The sequence below is a fragment of the Hypomesus nipponensis genome, chromosome 2 (assembly GCF_054491055.1).
Source record: "Hypomesus nipponensis isolate SF chromosome 2, ASM5449105v1, whole genome shotgun sequence".
Classification (NCBI taxonomy): Eukaryota; Metazoa; Chordata; class Actinopteri; order Osmeriformes; family Osmeridae; genus Hypomesus; species Hypomesus nipponensis.
In genome coordinates this window covers 21,570,054-21,584,190 of record NC_140362.1, presented here as the reverse complement: position 1 = coordinate 21,584,190, position 14,137 = coordinate 21,570,054, and the positions used below count along the sequence as shown (strand labels likewise).

Here is a 14,137-nt window from a genome sequence, read left to right as displayed (position 1 = left end):
GAGGTGCTAGTACACGGAGCGTTGCGAGGAGCCTCCTGATCCCTTGTGCCGTGCGTCACTCCAGCCTCACAGCCTCACAGCCTCACAGCCTCACAGCCTCACAGCCTCACAGCCTCACAGCATTACAGCCTCACAGCATTACAGCCTCACAGCCTCACAGCCTCCCAGCCTCCCAGCCTCACAGCCTCACAGCCTCCCAGCCTCACAGCCTCACAGCCTCACAGCCTCACAGCCTCTGGGGAGGTGAACACCGACAAACAGGCTTTACAGCTCAGAGCCTCGGGGACAGACATCTCACCTGCTGGCACCATGACAGACCGACCAACTGACCTAGAAACCTAACAGAGTACAGTTAAGGCTTTCCAACTCTGTTCCTGGAGAGTATGGCTTTTTACCCAACCCTAATATGGAACACCATCTAATAAGATAGCTGGTTGATAGGGGTTTGAAGTGAAAACGACAAGAAAAGGGATTAGGCTCAATTAGATCTAATCAATCTTTTACACGATTTGTGATCTGTTCATTTGCTTATCTTAGCTAGCCTATTGGAAAGGTTTTACAGGTATGCAATGAATCAAATCGAATGTATTATTGTAATGTTTAATACATCAACATATGACCCTATTTGTGGTTTGGTCATTTGAGTGCACTGATCAAACCAATGCTGCCACCTGTTGGTGACATTGTATCATTACAACACAATTCATGGAAATGAAGACTTCAGTTAATGGCGATTGAACAACTGCAGGACGGTTGGCCTCCGTTTATTTATACATAAAAAAAAGATTTGGTGCCTGTTTTACGTGAAATATTTTTACTAAAACATGTAACTTCCATGCGAGTGTTACAGTGTATTTGTAGTCCAGTGTACTGGACTGAGAAAAAGTTAGCAAAACGTTGTAAATTGAAAAATAACATTCTTATAAAGTGTTGTAAAAACGTATGACATGCATGATTCAAAATAGTTACAACTAAGCATCTGATCTAAGTCTGTTGTGCGGATATCTGAGGAAACCCTACACTTCTGAGAATGAATGGGGGTTGTGATGAAGGGCTAGCGGATGTAGGCCAGTGATGCGCTTTCGCGCGACTGTGGGGTCTGCTGTCTTTGGTCTAAATTAAAGTTCAGGTCATTATTCTCTCTGCCGCTATTCAGCCAGGGTCCCCGTTAGCTCATTGTTATTCTGCCCGAGTGAATGAGGGAGGGAGAGAGAGGGTATAGCCTAGCGAGGCAGAGAGTGAAAGAGAGGGTACATTGTCAGGGAAAGGGAGAGCGGCTGAGAGGTTCGGGTCCTGCGGTTCTAACGGTGGGGAGCGGCTGGGTTCAGTTGGTCCGGGGTGATTTTACAGGCCGGGCTGTGCGCGTGAAGGCATGTTGATAATCGGCTCAGCAATGAGGAGAGGTACAGAACGGCACCAAAAATCTGACCCCGATTCGTGTGAGTAAAGAGAGTGAAAGAGGGAATGAGAGAGGAAAAAGTGGGGAGAGAGAGAGAGAGAGAGAGAGAGAGAGAGAGAGAGAGAGAGAGAGAGAGAGAGAGAGAGAGAGAGAGAGAGAGAGAGAGAGAGAGAGTGAACGAGGGCAGCCAAAGGGTGGAGGGGCAGACTTAGATTTAGTGCACTGGTGGGTGAAACAACCCCCACTAAAAGAGGGGAAAGTAATGGAAAGAAAAGAAGTGTTCATGAACAATCAGTCTCGCGGCATTTTGTCATCGGCGTTTCGACAATGAGCTCGGGAAAGGTATGATTCTACTTGGTATCAAAAATTTATTTTGTGTAGATTGGATTGTTTTGAAAATCAACAGGTGCTTTAGGATGGAATCGCGGGATGATTCTTTATATTTTGAAATGTATAGACATTTCTTCCAAATTGGAATGGCTTTTGGATTTTCTTACTTTAATTATGTGCCTTGTTTAAGAGGGTTAACAACATAAAGTGGGTAGATTTAGGGCGGGTGTTTCATTGATAAACTTGAGGCACAATTTTCTTATTTTTTATTATTATCGTGGAGGTCATACAAGGCCTGCTTTAGGATATTTACCATACTGAAGTCTAGTGTCATCAATTCTGTGGAGGGTTATCCTGAACGCTTGTTAATTCGGCTGTAGCTGTTATTTAGGCCTAAATGTTTGAATGAAATAGGGGTGTAAATAAACGCGTGGCAAAGAAAATCGTTGGATTACTAGATCAATGTTCAGAGGACACTTACATCTTATCACATCTTACGCACAGGTTACCACTGTAACCTGCTGCGGTGAAAGAGAAGGAGACAGCCCATTACATTATCACTTTGGCAACACTGGCCTTGGCCAAATCACACTGACATCAAGAGATAGCCCAGGACCCTGATAGGGGATCAGTCATTTTTAGGACGCCATCCCTCCCTTTCCAGCAGTTGAGAGTCTTAGAGGAGATGAGAAAGTTTTCTTTGTGTCCTGCAGCATTACTGGGATATAGATCACAGTTTCCCCTGTAATCTCCCTGTAATAACAAAAGGCGGTTGTGCAAGGAAAACTTAGTTGAGCGAGACATTTGCCGTTTAAACCAGCCGCAAATTCCTCTGGCCCGGGACCACTTGTCTCAATCTGCCTGGACTGGAAAATGTGTCCAGTGTTTGTTCAGTTCCTTGACACTTGTGCCTTGGTTTGGAGATGCCACTGTCCTTATCTACAGAGCTCGTGTCACTGAATCTAGCATCATAAATCTGCGGTTGCCTTTTAGACAGAGGGGCAACAGCTCAGTTAGACATGAGAGACGCAGACATGCAGGGTCACATGTCAGCACCCTGGCCAATGACATTGTTGTGCTTGAGTCATGTGCTCCTTGAAAGCTGCTGCCCGTCAAGCGAGTCCAAGTCAAGTGAGAGGACTGACTACGTAACTTAGTGTCGTAAGGAGTAAAGATACCCTCCAGAATATCAGACAGAATGTATTTTTCACGCTCTGCACTGGTACGCAGTGGTTTTTATGCAGCTGTCTTTTCCGCTGACTCCTTATCACCCTAGTGACTGGCCAGTTGAGTTGGATCTAACCCTGACTGTTGAAGACACAGGCTTCTATCAAGCATCCCAGACAACATCCTGTGTATGTGTGTGTGTACCCATGCACCTGTGTGTTGAGGTGATTGTATATGTGTGTGTGTGTGTGTGAGGGAGTTCTACATTGTGCCGTGCCTTGACTCAAGCGATGACATGACAGGATGGCAGGGCTAATGTGTGTTGGGTGAGACTGAGTGAGACAGGCTGATCTTAGGATGACCATGATATCATGTCCTCCAGATCCAGGCTTTGGCCTTAGTGAGACAGGCTGATGTTAGGATGACCGTGATACCATGTCCTCCAGATCCAGGCTTTGGCCTTAGTGAGACAGGCTGATGTTAGGATGACCATGATATCATGTCCTCCAGATCCAGGCTTTGGCCTTAGTGAGACAGGCTGATGTTAGGATGACCGTGATATCATGTCCTCCAGATCCAGGCTTTGGCCTTAGTGAGACAGGCTGATGTTAGGATGACCGTGATATCATGTCCTCCAGATCCAGGCTTTGGCCTTAGTGAGACAGGCTGATGTCAGGATGACCGTGATATCATGTCCTCCAGATCCAGGCTTTGGCCTTAGTGAGACAGGCTGATGTTAGGATGACCATGATATCATGTCCTCCAGATCCAGGCTTTGGCCTTAGTGAGACAGGCTGATGTTAGGATGACCGTGATATCATGTCCTCCAGATCCAGGCTTTGGCCTTAGTGAGACAGGCTGCAACACTGTGTTGTGCATGGGAGCTGCAGAACTACAGTGAAGAAGCCATGATGACATGATTTGTTTGTCTGCAGGGGTTTGTCTGCTGTTGTAAAGACTAAGGCTCTTGACTGGAGGGAAACTGAGAGGACAACACCTGTCTAACACACACACACACACTCACACACACACTCACACCACGGATAAGAAGCAGCATGTCACGCACTGAAGAGGTCAACAAGATGACGGAAAATGTGTATAAGGTACTGTGTGTGTGTATGTGTGTGTGTGTGTGTGTGTGTGTGTGCGTGCATGCTTGAGAGTTGTGTCTGTTTCCAACAATTGAACTGTGTATGAATGTATTCAAGCGAGTGCCCTATTTTATGCCTTTGTGAAAATTATCTATCTGTTGCCAATGATCTCAACCGAATAGAGTAGTAGGATAGAGTAATAATAGTGTAGGTAGGCTTTAGGGCTATCCATATGTAACCTGTCTATGTGGCCTGTATCCTGTCCATGTCTAGTTTAAAGGCACCGGTTTCACAGAAGCTCTGTATGACTACTTTGACAGGATATCCTCTTCAGGCTAGTGCACCACCTGTTTCTGATGTGGAGTTGTGTGTTTAGGGGATTCTGGACCAGTTCAACCCCAGTCTTAAGAACTTTGTGACCATGGGGAAACACTATGAGAAAGCTCTGACTGGTGAGTGAACTTCATTCTTTCTTTCTGTCATCATGTGTGTTTTTGCTGTGTGTTTAACATCATATGTTTTAAGGGTTAGATTGTAAATTTGAGCTACTTATATTTGATTTTGTATTCCCCTTAGTATTAGCTAGACCCCCCTTAGTATTAGCTAGACTTTGCTCCTTTTGTATAGTTAGTCCACATATTTAAGTTTCAATATTCCTATATGTTTAATGTATGCACCTCCCTGCCAAAGTGAATTCTGTGTTTGTGCAAACATTCATGGCGAATAAAATCCCTTCTGATTCTGATATGGCAGGGTTAGGGTATCGGGTGATGGTTCAATTGTAACTAGATAAAGATTTCTAGCGTCAGTTCAATTACTGATTCATGTATGAAAGTCAATGTATTTGAAGAGCGTACACTGAGGTGTTAGCTGCACCTACTGAGTGAGAGAAATAGAGGTTGAAGATATCTGGGTGGCCCCATGTTTGTATGCTGGGTTTTGAGCGTTAGCGCCGGGGGTGCTAGACTTCTCCTGGCATCGGATCTGCATTCCTAGAGGAGCCTGGAGCCCCAACCTCTGTTTGGCGTGAGAGATGGTGTACAGAAGGTCTTTGTCACACTGGGCACTTTGTTCAAACGTGCTCCCTTCCTCAGGGGTGACCGTGGCTGCCAAGGGCTACTTCGACGCTCTGGTGAAACTGGGAGAGCTGGCCAGCGACAGTCAGGGGTCCAAGGAACTGGGTGAGTGAGTGAACTGGGGAGACAGAGGGACTGGGAGTGAGAGATAGGGAGAGGGAGATAGAGAGGGGCAGGGAGAGAGGGAGATAGAGAGAGACAGAGAGAGAGGACAGAGAGAGAGAACAGAGGGTGAAGGCAGAGACATAAAGGGTGAGGGAGAGAGTAGGGTCATTGTTGAGAGATTAACAACACCACATGATCTCATTGTAATGCTGAAAACAGTGGGGGAGGCAGGCTGGGGGGAGGGATGGAGGGAGGGAGGGAGGAAGAGATGCCAGACAGACACCACAAATGACTGCGTTGTAGGAGGACTGCTGTGTTGTGGGAGGGCAGGGCAGATGAACAGCTGACAGCCATGCCTAGTAGATTCAGTTCCAGCTTCAGATGAGATCAGAACTGATAAGATGAAATCATTTTTGATAATCATCAAATTAATCATTCACTGAACCAATCCATCACAGTATTCCGCTACATAGGTCCCCTGAAAAGGTTCTGTGCCCCACTAATCGACTAAATTCCAATTGATAAACTTCTCTATGTCCATTAACCCCCGTATAAGGCTAATCTGTGTTGTAATTCATATTTGCTCAGAGTAAGTACTTGTAAGTATAAGTACCTGTAAGTATTTGCAGAGTAAAGGGAAACGTCTTGATGCAGATTGTTCTCATTCTGATTTCTGTTTCCTCCCTGTGTTCTGCTGATCCTTCCAGGAGACACTCTGTTTCAAATGGCGGAGGTTCACAGGCAGATTCAGGTGCAACTGGAGGATGTGGTGAGTGTGTGTGTGTGTGTAGGTGTTTTTAGTGCTTGTATTTCTTGAGGCTCTTCCAGAAAGTGATGGATTGGCTTATTGATAAGTGCATCGTATGTCTTGACTGATGGGCTCTGTATGGTCCACAGTTGAAGCTCTTTCACTCCGAGTTGCTCACCCAGTTGGAACAGAAGCTGGAACTGGATATCAAATACCTAACAGTGAGTTCAGCTACATTTGCTGCTGTGGAAACCATAACAGTCATCATCTGATCGTTGCCTTATTATCTTAACCTTTTTACCGCAAACCCTCTTCTATTAAACCCTCTTCTCTCAAACCCTCTTCTCTCAAACCCTCTTCTCTCAAAACCTCTTCTCTCAAACCCTCTTCTCTCAAACCCTTTTCTCTCAAACCCTCTTCTCTCAAACCCTTTTCTCTCAAACCCTCTTCTCTCAAACCCTCTTCTCTCAAACCCTCTTCTCTCAAACCAGGCCACGCTGAAGAAGTACCAGTCTGAGCGAAAGTCGAAGACTGAGTCTATCGAACGCTGTCAGTCTCAGCTGAAGAAGCTTCGCAGGAAGAGTCAGGGCAGTCGCCACCCCAACAAGTATGGAGACAGAGAGATGCAGGTAAACGTCCTTCAGAACAAGTATGGAGACAGAGAGATGCAGGTAACCGTCCTTCAGAACAAGTATGGAGACAGAGAGATGCAGGTACAGTTTGAAGGCAGACTTGATGAATATCCTTCTCTTAGACACGGCTGACATGCATACAGGGGATGTTTGCACTGAGGATTATCTGAGAAACAGCCTCAAGTCTTAAATCCAACCCCTTTACTCAGCATTATTAGGCATTAGAAATCACAGTAGATTAAGCATGTTTAAATGTGCCTGTTTGTATGAAAATCAGGCCACTGGGAGCCAGATTAAAGAGCAGCTGGCTCTGCAGATCTGGCTTGAGACCAGGAAGGGTCTTTGCTTGGAGAGTAAAGGGTGTTACGGGTGGGGCCGGGAGGCAGAACGCTGGACATTAGAAAGAGGCTGAATTGGAAGAAAAGGTTAAGGGGGTGAGGGACAATATTTTGCGACATGGACATGTTATCGTGGTTCCGCAGCACAGGATATGACGTCACTTCCCCCTCTCAGCTCTTCTGGTGCGCAGTGTTTTCCCTCGCAGTGTGTTCTTAGGGTCATTCCTCTCCTCCTGTCTCTGTTCCTCGTCTTGCAGTGTGTGTGTGTGTGTGTGTGTGTGTGTGTGTGTTTGCTAACCTCCCGTCTGTCCGACAGTACGTTGAGCTGATGAGCCGTCGCCAGGGCGAGCTGGACACCCTCGTTGCCGTGGGCTACCGCTCGGCCCTGACTGAGGAGAGGAGGCGTTACTGTTTCCTCGTGGACAGACAGTGTGCAGTCACCAAGCTGCTCATCAACTACCACTGCAAGGTAGCCGTCTCCACGACAACAGTGTCTCTCCCCTCTCCCACGCTGGCCCATAATACACTTTACATGCATGTAGTGACAGCCAAACACGTATGACAACCATGATTCCATGAGGACACTCTAGTTGTGACACCATTCTTTCTACTGTCTTAAATAAATGGAGTAAAAAAAACAACTGCCCTTTTTCTCCAAATGTGTCTCCAGGTGAGAGAGCTTCTGTCCCAGAAGCTGTCCTCATGGCAACTGTCCTGCTCTCAGCCCACGCGTTTGCCGGAGCGGGCGTTGAACCTGCTGCGCCACACCGCCCCGCAGGGCCCCGGGGCTTCTGGGATAGCGGAGCTCCTTCGCCACGCCAAACTGGGCACCGGCCAGCCAGAGCAGGTGAGGACAGAGGACAGATCAGGTGAAACCATTCTGGCGAAGAGTTCTGTCGAATTAGTGTTTAACTTTATCCCATGTCTTTTATCTCTCTCTTCGTACATTGGTCTCTCTCTCTCTCTCTCTCTCTCTCTCTCTCTCTCTCTCTTTCTGTATCAGAGGTTGTCAGTACAGGAAGTCCCTCCCCTGTCGAATGGAGACTCCAGTGGTCGTTCCCAGCAGCAGCAGCAGCAGCAGCAGCGTCCGCTCCCCCCCTCCTCTCAGAGTGACTCCCCACCCCCTCAGAGCTCCCCCGGGACCTTCCGCCCCCTCCCAGCCTCCGGGGGCGCCACAGGGGGAGACGCCCCCCAACACAGCAGCTCACCCATCAGCGCTACAGCTAGCCCCCCTGCCAACAGCTCCGCCAGTGCTAACGCTAGCCCGGCTACATCCACCCCGACGTCCTCTGGGGTCTCAAGTCAGTCCCAGCAGAGCCCTCTGCTGCTGGCCACCAGCATCTCCAACCTGTCCCCCAGTCTCATCCCCTCCACAGTGCTCTCCCTTAACCAGGTCTCCCCAGCCTCCCACAGCTCTCTGCACGGCCTCACCCTCCCTCTGTCCCAGAGCGCCCCTCACAGTCCTCCACTGCCCCACAGTGCACCTCTCTCCAGGGCCATGACCCCTGTGCTCTCCCCGCACCAGCACGGGGCCCTCGGCGGAGGATACGCCCCGTCTCCATCCCATAATGCCACGCTGATGAAAGCAGCAGAGGTGTATGCCACGGCGACGTTGCCGTTGCCCAGGAGACCTGCCAGCGAGGCGCGGATGACTGGCTTTATGGGTGAGTGCATCTTTAGGGTAAGTCCCTAAATCAGCCCTATATAGCTATTTCATTAACTCCATCTGTGATTTTAACACGCCTCTTCTCCCTCCACTCCTCTCCTCTCCACCCTCTCCTCCTTCCCGCCCGCCCGCCCTTCGTCCCTCCCTCCACCCTCCCCTCTTCTCCCTCCCTCCCTCCCCCTCTCCCTTCCTCCCCCTCCCCTCTTCTCCCCCCCCCTCCCTCCCCCTCCCTCTACTCCCCCTCTTCTCCCTCCCTCCCTCCTCCTCCCTCCTTCCCCCTCCCCCCTCCCTCCCCCTCTCCCTCCCTCCCTCTCCCTCCCTCCACCTCTTCCTCTCTCCCCCTCCTTGTCCTCCCCCTCCCCTCTTCTCCCTCCCTCCCTCCCTCCCCCTCTCCCTCCCTCCCCCTCCTCCCCTCTTCTGCCTCCCTCACCCTCCCTCTCCTCCCCCTCCCCTCTTCTCCCTCCCTCCCCCTCTCCCTCCTCTCCTCCCAGGCTCCACTCTCCCCAGAGTGCTCCCCCTCTCCGGGCCCACGCGCGTGGAGGCCATGTTCGCCCACGGCCCCGGGGGGTCAGAGGGTAGCGGAGGAGGCGGGTCCTGCTTACTTCACTTCCTGCCTGGCGATGGCATCCACCTCCTCATCTCTGAGCCTAGAGACGGCTGGCATTACGGTCAGAATGAACGGACTGGACGGTGAGGTGGTCACACACACACACACAATCCAGACGAACTAGCACAGTTTGGTATGGTCGTACTCTGTCTGTGTGTGTTCTGTGAATGGTGATGTCATGGGTCTGTCTCTCCCCCCTACAGAAAAGGCTGGTTCCCCTTCTCCTACACTCAGCCATACCACAGCACCCTGGACAGCCTGGAAAACAGGTCTGCTCTACGGACACAAATCACACACGTTAGGGATGATGGGGTTAGCTGGGTGGTAAAACCGCAGGTCGCAGGTTCAAATCCCCGTCTTTACGTCGCTTTGCATGAAAGAGTTTGCTGGATGAATGTGTTATTGGTTCTCTTCAGTGTGAGTTGGGACACCAGTAACTGAGAAGTGTGGGTGTTGAAGAATGAGAATGCATCATGACTGTGTAATTGTAGATCCTTCCTCTCCTGAATCCTCCCTTCCCATTATTGACATTCATCAGACAATAGCCAGTGTCGACAAAAAGGCAAAACAAACTTTGTCTGTTCCTCAGAACTTGAGAAGTGTCACTGGAACTTTGATATAGATATACCTTCCCACCCTCTCTCTGACATGTTGCCTTTCATTGTGGCAGTACAGTGTGGGCATGTTACCAGTCAAAAACACAACAGTTCCTGTAAGGGAGCACGATTGAGCAATGACCCCTATTGTCGTCTTTCCCGGTTCTACCCGAGACTTTGACCACCTCGACTCCCTTTGCTGTCCAACATCAACAGCACAGTCGATGAAACACGATTGGTGCCCACTGGAGCTAACGTTCCTGATACTCTTGTCTTCTCTGACCTCCCTTCACTCTCTCCCTCACCCAGCTCCCTGCTCCTATACAAAGCCAACAGCACCAGCACAGGCCAACTGGACAAGCTGGTGTCCCCCTCCCTCACCCCAGAGTCCGAGGAGGAGCATGCCTTACCCCCCCAGAGGGTCAGCACCTTCCGTCCACGTCCTTACAGCATGGCTGACACAAACCCAGTCAGCCTGAGGGCCAAGGGCTCTGGGCCAGAATGGACTGGACCTGCTTATCGACCCACCCTGTCGATGCTAATGCAAGAGGTATAAGCGGCTTATCGTTCTAAGTTTACAACATGAGATTTGAAGGTTTCTCATGTGATTGTTTTTGTCGGTTCTGTTACAGCTCACCTCGGATTTTGGCTCACCACCACCCTCCCCAACCAGGTAAATTAGCAGTAGGCCTTACATGTTTCGAGAGGAACAAAGCTTTATGGTGTGATATGTGGTATGTATTAAAGCTGTGTTTGTCAACTGGTTTAAGCTTATGTCCCACATTAGCCCTTGCTCATTGAGTCATGACCCAAAAACTATTTCCTTTATCATTTATTTCAATTGAATGCAGGCGTGTGTGAATGCAGGTGTGATCCAATGCACCTTTCAAAATAAAAGCTCACCATCGGAAGTTCGGTAACTTATCAAAATTCAAGTAAAATTTTTGACGGAGCTGAAGCACATGTCACTCTCCACACCAGCTCGTGACCCACTTTTGGGTCGGGACCCGCCAGTTGAGAAACACGGTACTAAAGGAATATGTAACAAACTATCCTGGTTTACGTTAGCATTTCCCCGTATTGCAGGAACAATCCATTTGCGCATGTTCGACTCAGGAAAACGGTGACCAACGATCGCTCGGCACCAATCATCGAGTAGGACAGAGCCTCTGGGAGCCAATGGAGAGCCAGTGAAACATTCAGATGTATTTTCATTTTGTTCTCAGTATGGATGCAAATCAGTGACATCATGTTTTAATTTTAAAAGGTATTGAATACTTAATATTGAAACACCACCAAATGTGTTGGTTTTGAATTCACCTCTTCACCTCAAATGTAAATATCAATTTATTTCAATGTAAAAAAAAAAATTCAAGCTTTAGAAATTCAAATAGAACAAAATTCATGCTGCTCAAATTTCAAATGGTGAAATTCAGATTTAAAAAATTTGAGCCAAAATAATTCAACATCATTCAACATGATGGGATACCCCACTACCCCACAGCCCGCAGCTACACCTGGATGAGAGAGGCCCGAGGAGAGAATTTGAGCAACCTGAATTTCCGAACCTTGAATTTTTGGATCAGACTTTTTTTTTTCATTGAATAAATTAATATTTCAATTTTGAAGAGGTGAATTCAAAACCCCAAAATTTGATGGTGTTTAAATTTCAATATTAAGTATTCAATGCTTTTAGAATTAAAAACATTGTCACTGATTTGCTCAGAGGTCAATTGCTATATTGAGCCTAACATGGAACGTTGAAGTGAACATATTATGTTGATTCAACTTGATTTTAGTTTTCTTATGCCTGATTGGTTTTAAGTGTTAAAAGGTGCCACAGGCTAGTCATTATAACACATTTGAAAGTGAACTACACCAGTCCGATGAATGAAATCTCAACACATGGACAGGTCTAAGTTGGTTGTATTGTAGAGTCAAAAGCCAATTACACTTTGAATCAAACTTAATCTTTATAACAATTAATGATCATAGTCATTAAACTGATAGATAATAGAAGGAAAATGTATTGTGCCTATTGTTGACAGCTATCAGAGAAATACAAAAAAATAGTAAAAAGATTGAATAAAATAAAATAAAAAATCCCCTGATTAACGTGAAAAAGTTTGAGACATATAGCCACAGATTATAAATTATGTTTGTGGTGTTAGGTAACAGCGATCTGATTTCACCATCTACTTTATTTAGTTAGATGATTCAGCACTAACATGAAAAAACATGGTGCGTTTCTATCTATTATGTTACCTTTTGTGTATTATTTTACAACAGTTTTCTTTCTTTCACATTTTATTCATTTTTACATTTTTCAGAAACTTCAACCATTTTTACAATATCCTTGCTAGTTCCTATTTATGGTGTTCCGTATTTGCGGTTCTAGTTAGAATGTGGTTTCAGGGACTGATTCTTGATGGCAGGATCTATTGACAGTAATGGCTTATATCTATGCTATCAGGTTTTGTTTTCATTTTCCAATGTTTTATAAAAGGACAGGTTCCTATTACATGTTGACATTATGCAGGATTCATGCTTTGCTGTTTATGCAGAAATGGTCAAATCACTGTTCTCTTCTGATTAAGTTGTCCCGTGAACTTGAGATGTGTTCATGAACAACTTTTAAGTATTTTGTTAATCTAAAGTGTTTTTAAAATCAAGATGTTGTTGGTTTGGAAAGTTTTGCTCTTTGAAATAACACCAACTCGGGAGCACTTGTAGTCTCTAACAGGGGAAACAAACAGAAATGAGAAACCCTTGGCGATGTGTTTGGTCGACAGAAAGATGTTTCCAGAAGGAGGAGGGAGCCTGTATGAACTCTGTGATGGGGACTGTGAACATGGTTTGACAGATGGATGTGCTAAGGAACTGTGGTGAATTAAGTGGATGCTTTGCATTACTTTAAGTAGGTTGGGGAAACTGACAACAGGTTAAAGTATTGACGTGAAAAAATATAAGGGTCTCAGTGCTTGTCTTTGCGTTTCACCAGTGTCTTCTCAATTCATTTTATAAACAGATTGTTGACACCTAGCTAATCTTAGTTGCATGTTTACCAATGGCAAACTACACAGAACCTACCAGAAGGATGTTAAGGTCAACAGTGATGATAAGATTGTGTTTATGTTGAAATGAAACTTAGGAAGTGATGAAGAATGTATACGGGATGTTGAAAAGTGTGTGAGCAAGTGTTAATGGTAAACTATATGTACAAGTAGTATTTTTCGTCTCTTACTCTAAGTTCTCTGTTGTCATGTCTTTTAGTAAATCGGAGTTTGAAAATAACGATTTAATAGAAATGCGAAAATCAGGAATTTTAGATGTGTTTGTTTTGATTTCCAATTATTTTATACATTAAAATGTTTTACCAGTGTATTTACATATTGGCAAAGAAATGAAACAAATTTGTTCTTATATTTTGGTAACTTGTAGCATTTCATAATATTGCATGCCAGTTTCCAATGACAGCTGTTTTGCTATTGGTATTCTAACAGTTAATAAATATTCTGATTTGAAAAAGAATGATTGATTATAGTGAGATCACATGTATAATGTAAAAAGTGCTCAAATATGTGAACTTATATAACTTGCCTTATATTTTTCCTAACGTTGCACCTGTTAAAGGAGTCAAAACATGCAAATGTGGAAAACTGCCTTGTTATTGTAGTCCTACTTTCCCAACCTATGTTGGAAACAGACAATTCTCTCAAGTTTACTGCAGTCAGTTCTGTTTTGATTGTAAATTGTATGTTTTAAAATCTTCAACTGGTGGTTTTACCAACAGTGGCTTCATATGAAGAACTGTCTCATCGGGTTTTCAAGGGCTAACTTTTAAAACAGCTGTTATGTTCTGTCCTGACAGTAAATTCTTCAACATACAAATCAAGTCATTGCTGGGTATTGAAACAGGCCTGAATATGTTAACAAATGTTAGTTTTAAGAGCTATGAGAGGTTGAGATTAACCAGTGCACTGTTCAAGAATAAGCCAACTTTGATTTAGAATGTGTTGATGGTTGCATGGCATCTGTTAAGCTCCCAAAGACGACAGTATGAAATATCAATGCTGAGTGTTCTTTGCCAGATCTTGCATTGAATAGACTGAATTGATGGTCACAGTAAAATCATTGTGATGTTTTGGAATCTCAACACGTTTCTGTAGAGCACTGACTTGTACACAAAGTTCTTACATGGCATCATTGTATTTTTTGTTTTCAGAAGAAATTTAATAAACATTTTAATTACTATGTGTGTGTTGCTCTTACTTGAGAACACTTACCATCCAACCCATATGTGTGAAATATTTTAAAAACTTTGTAAAAATAAACGGCCTTTTGACAACTATAAAGATCAAATCTGAGCCCCAAGAAGAATG

The 14,137-nt window shown here is 45.6% G+C and overlaps 1 protein-coding gene across 1 annotated transcript; it reads left to right on the top strand.

Moving 5' to 3' along the window:
* Window positions 1-1,102: 1,102 nt before the first annotated feature.
* LOC146301598 (BAR/IMD domain-containing adapter protein 2) lies at window positions 1,103-14,009 on the top strand. The gene is made up of 15 exons (XM_084668898.1): window positions 1,103-1,741; window positions 3,832-3,999; window positions 4,364-4,439; window positions 5,082-5,168; window positions 5,876-5,937; window positions 6,066-6,137; window positions 6,408-6,545; window positions 7,203-7,355; window positions 7,557-7,733; window positions 7,890-8,550; window positions 9,044-9,242; window positions 9,363-9,428; window positions 10,065-10,305; window positions 10,388-10,428; window positions 10,842-14,009. The coding sequence occupies exons 2-15, from the start codon at window positions 3,952-3,954 to the stop codon at window positions 10,912-10,914; spliced, it is 2,094 nt and encodes a 697-aa protein (XP_084525024.1). The 5' UTR covers window positions 1,103-1,741; window positions 3,832-3,951; the 3' UTR covers window positions 10,915-14,009.
* Window positions 14,010-14,137: the final 128 nt, after the last annotated feature.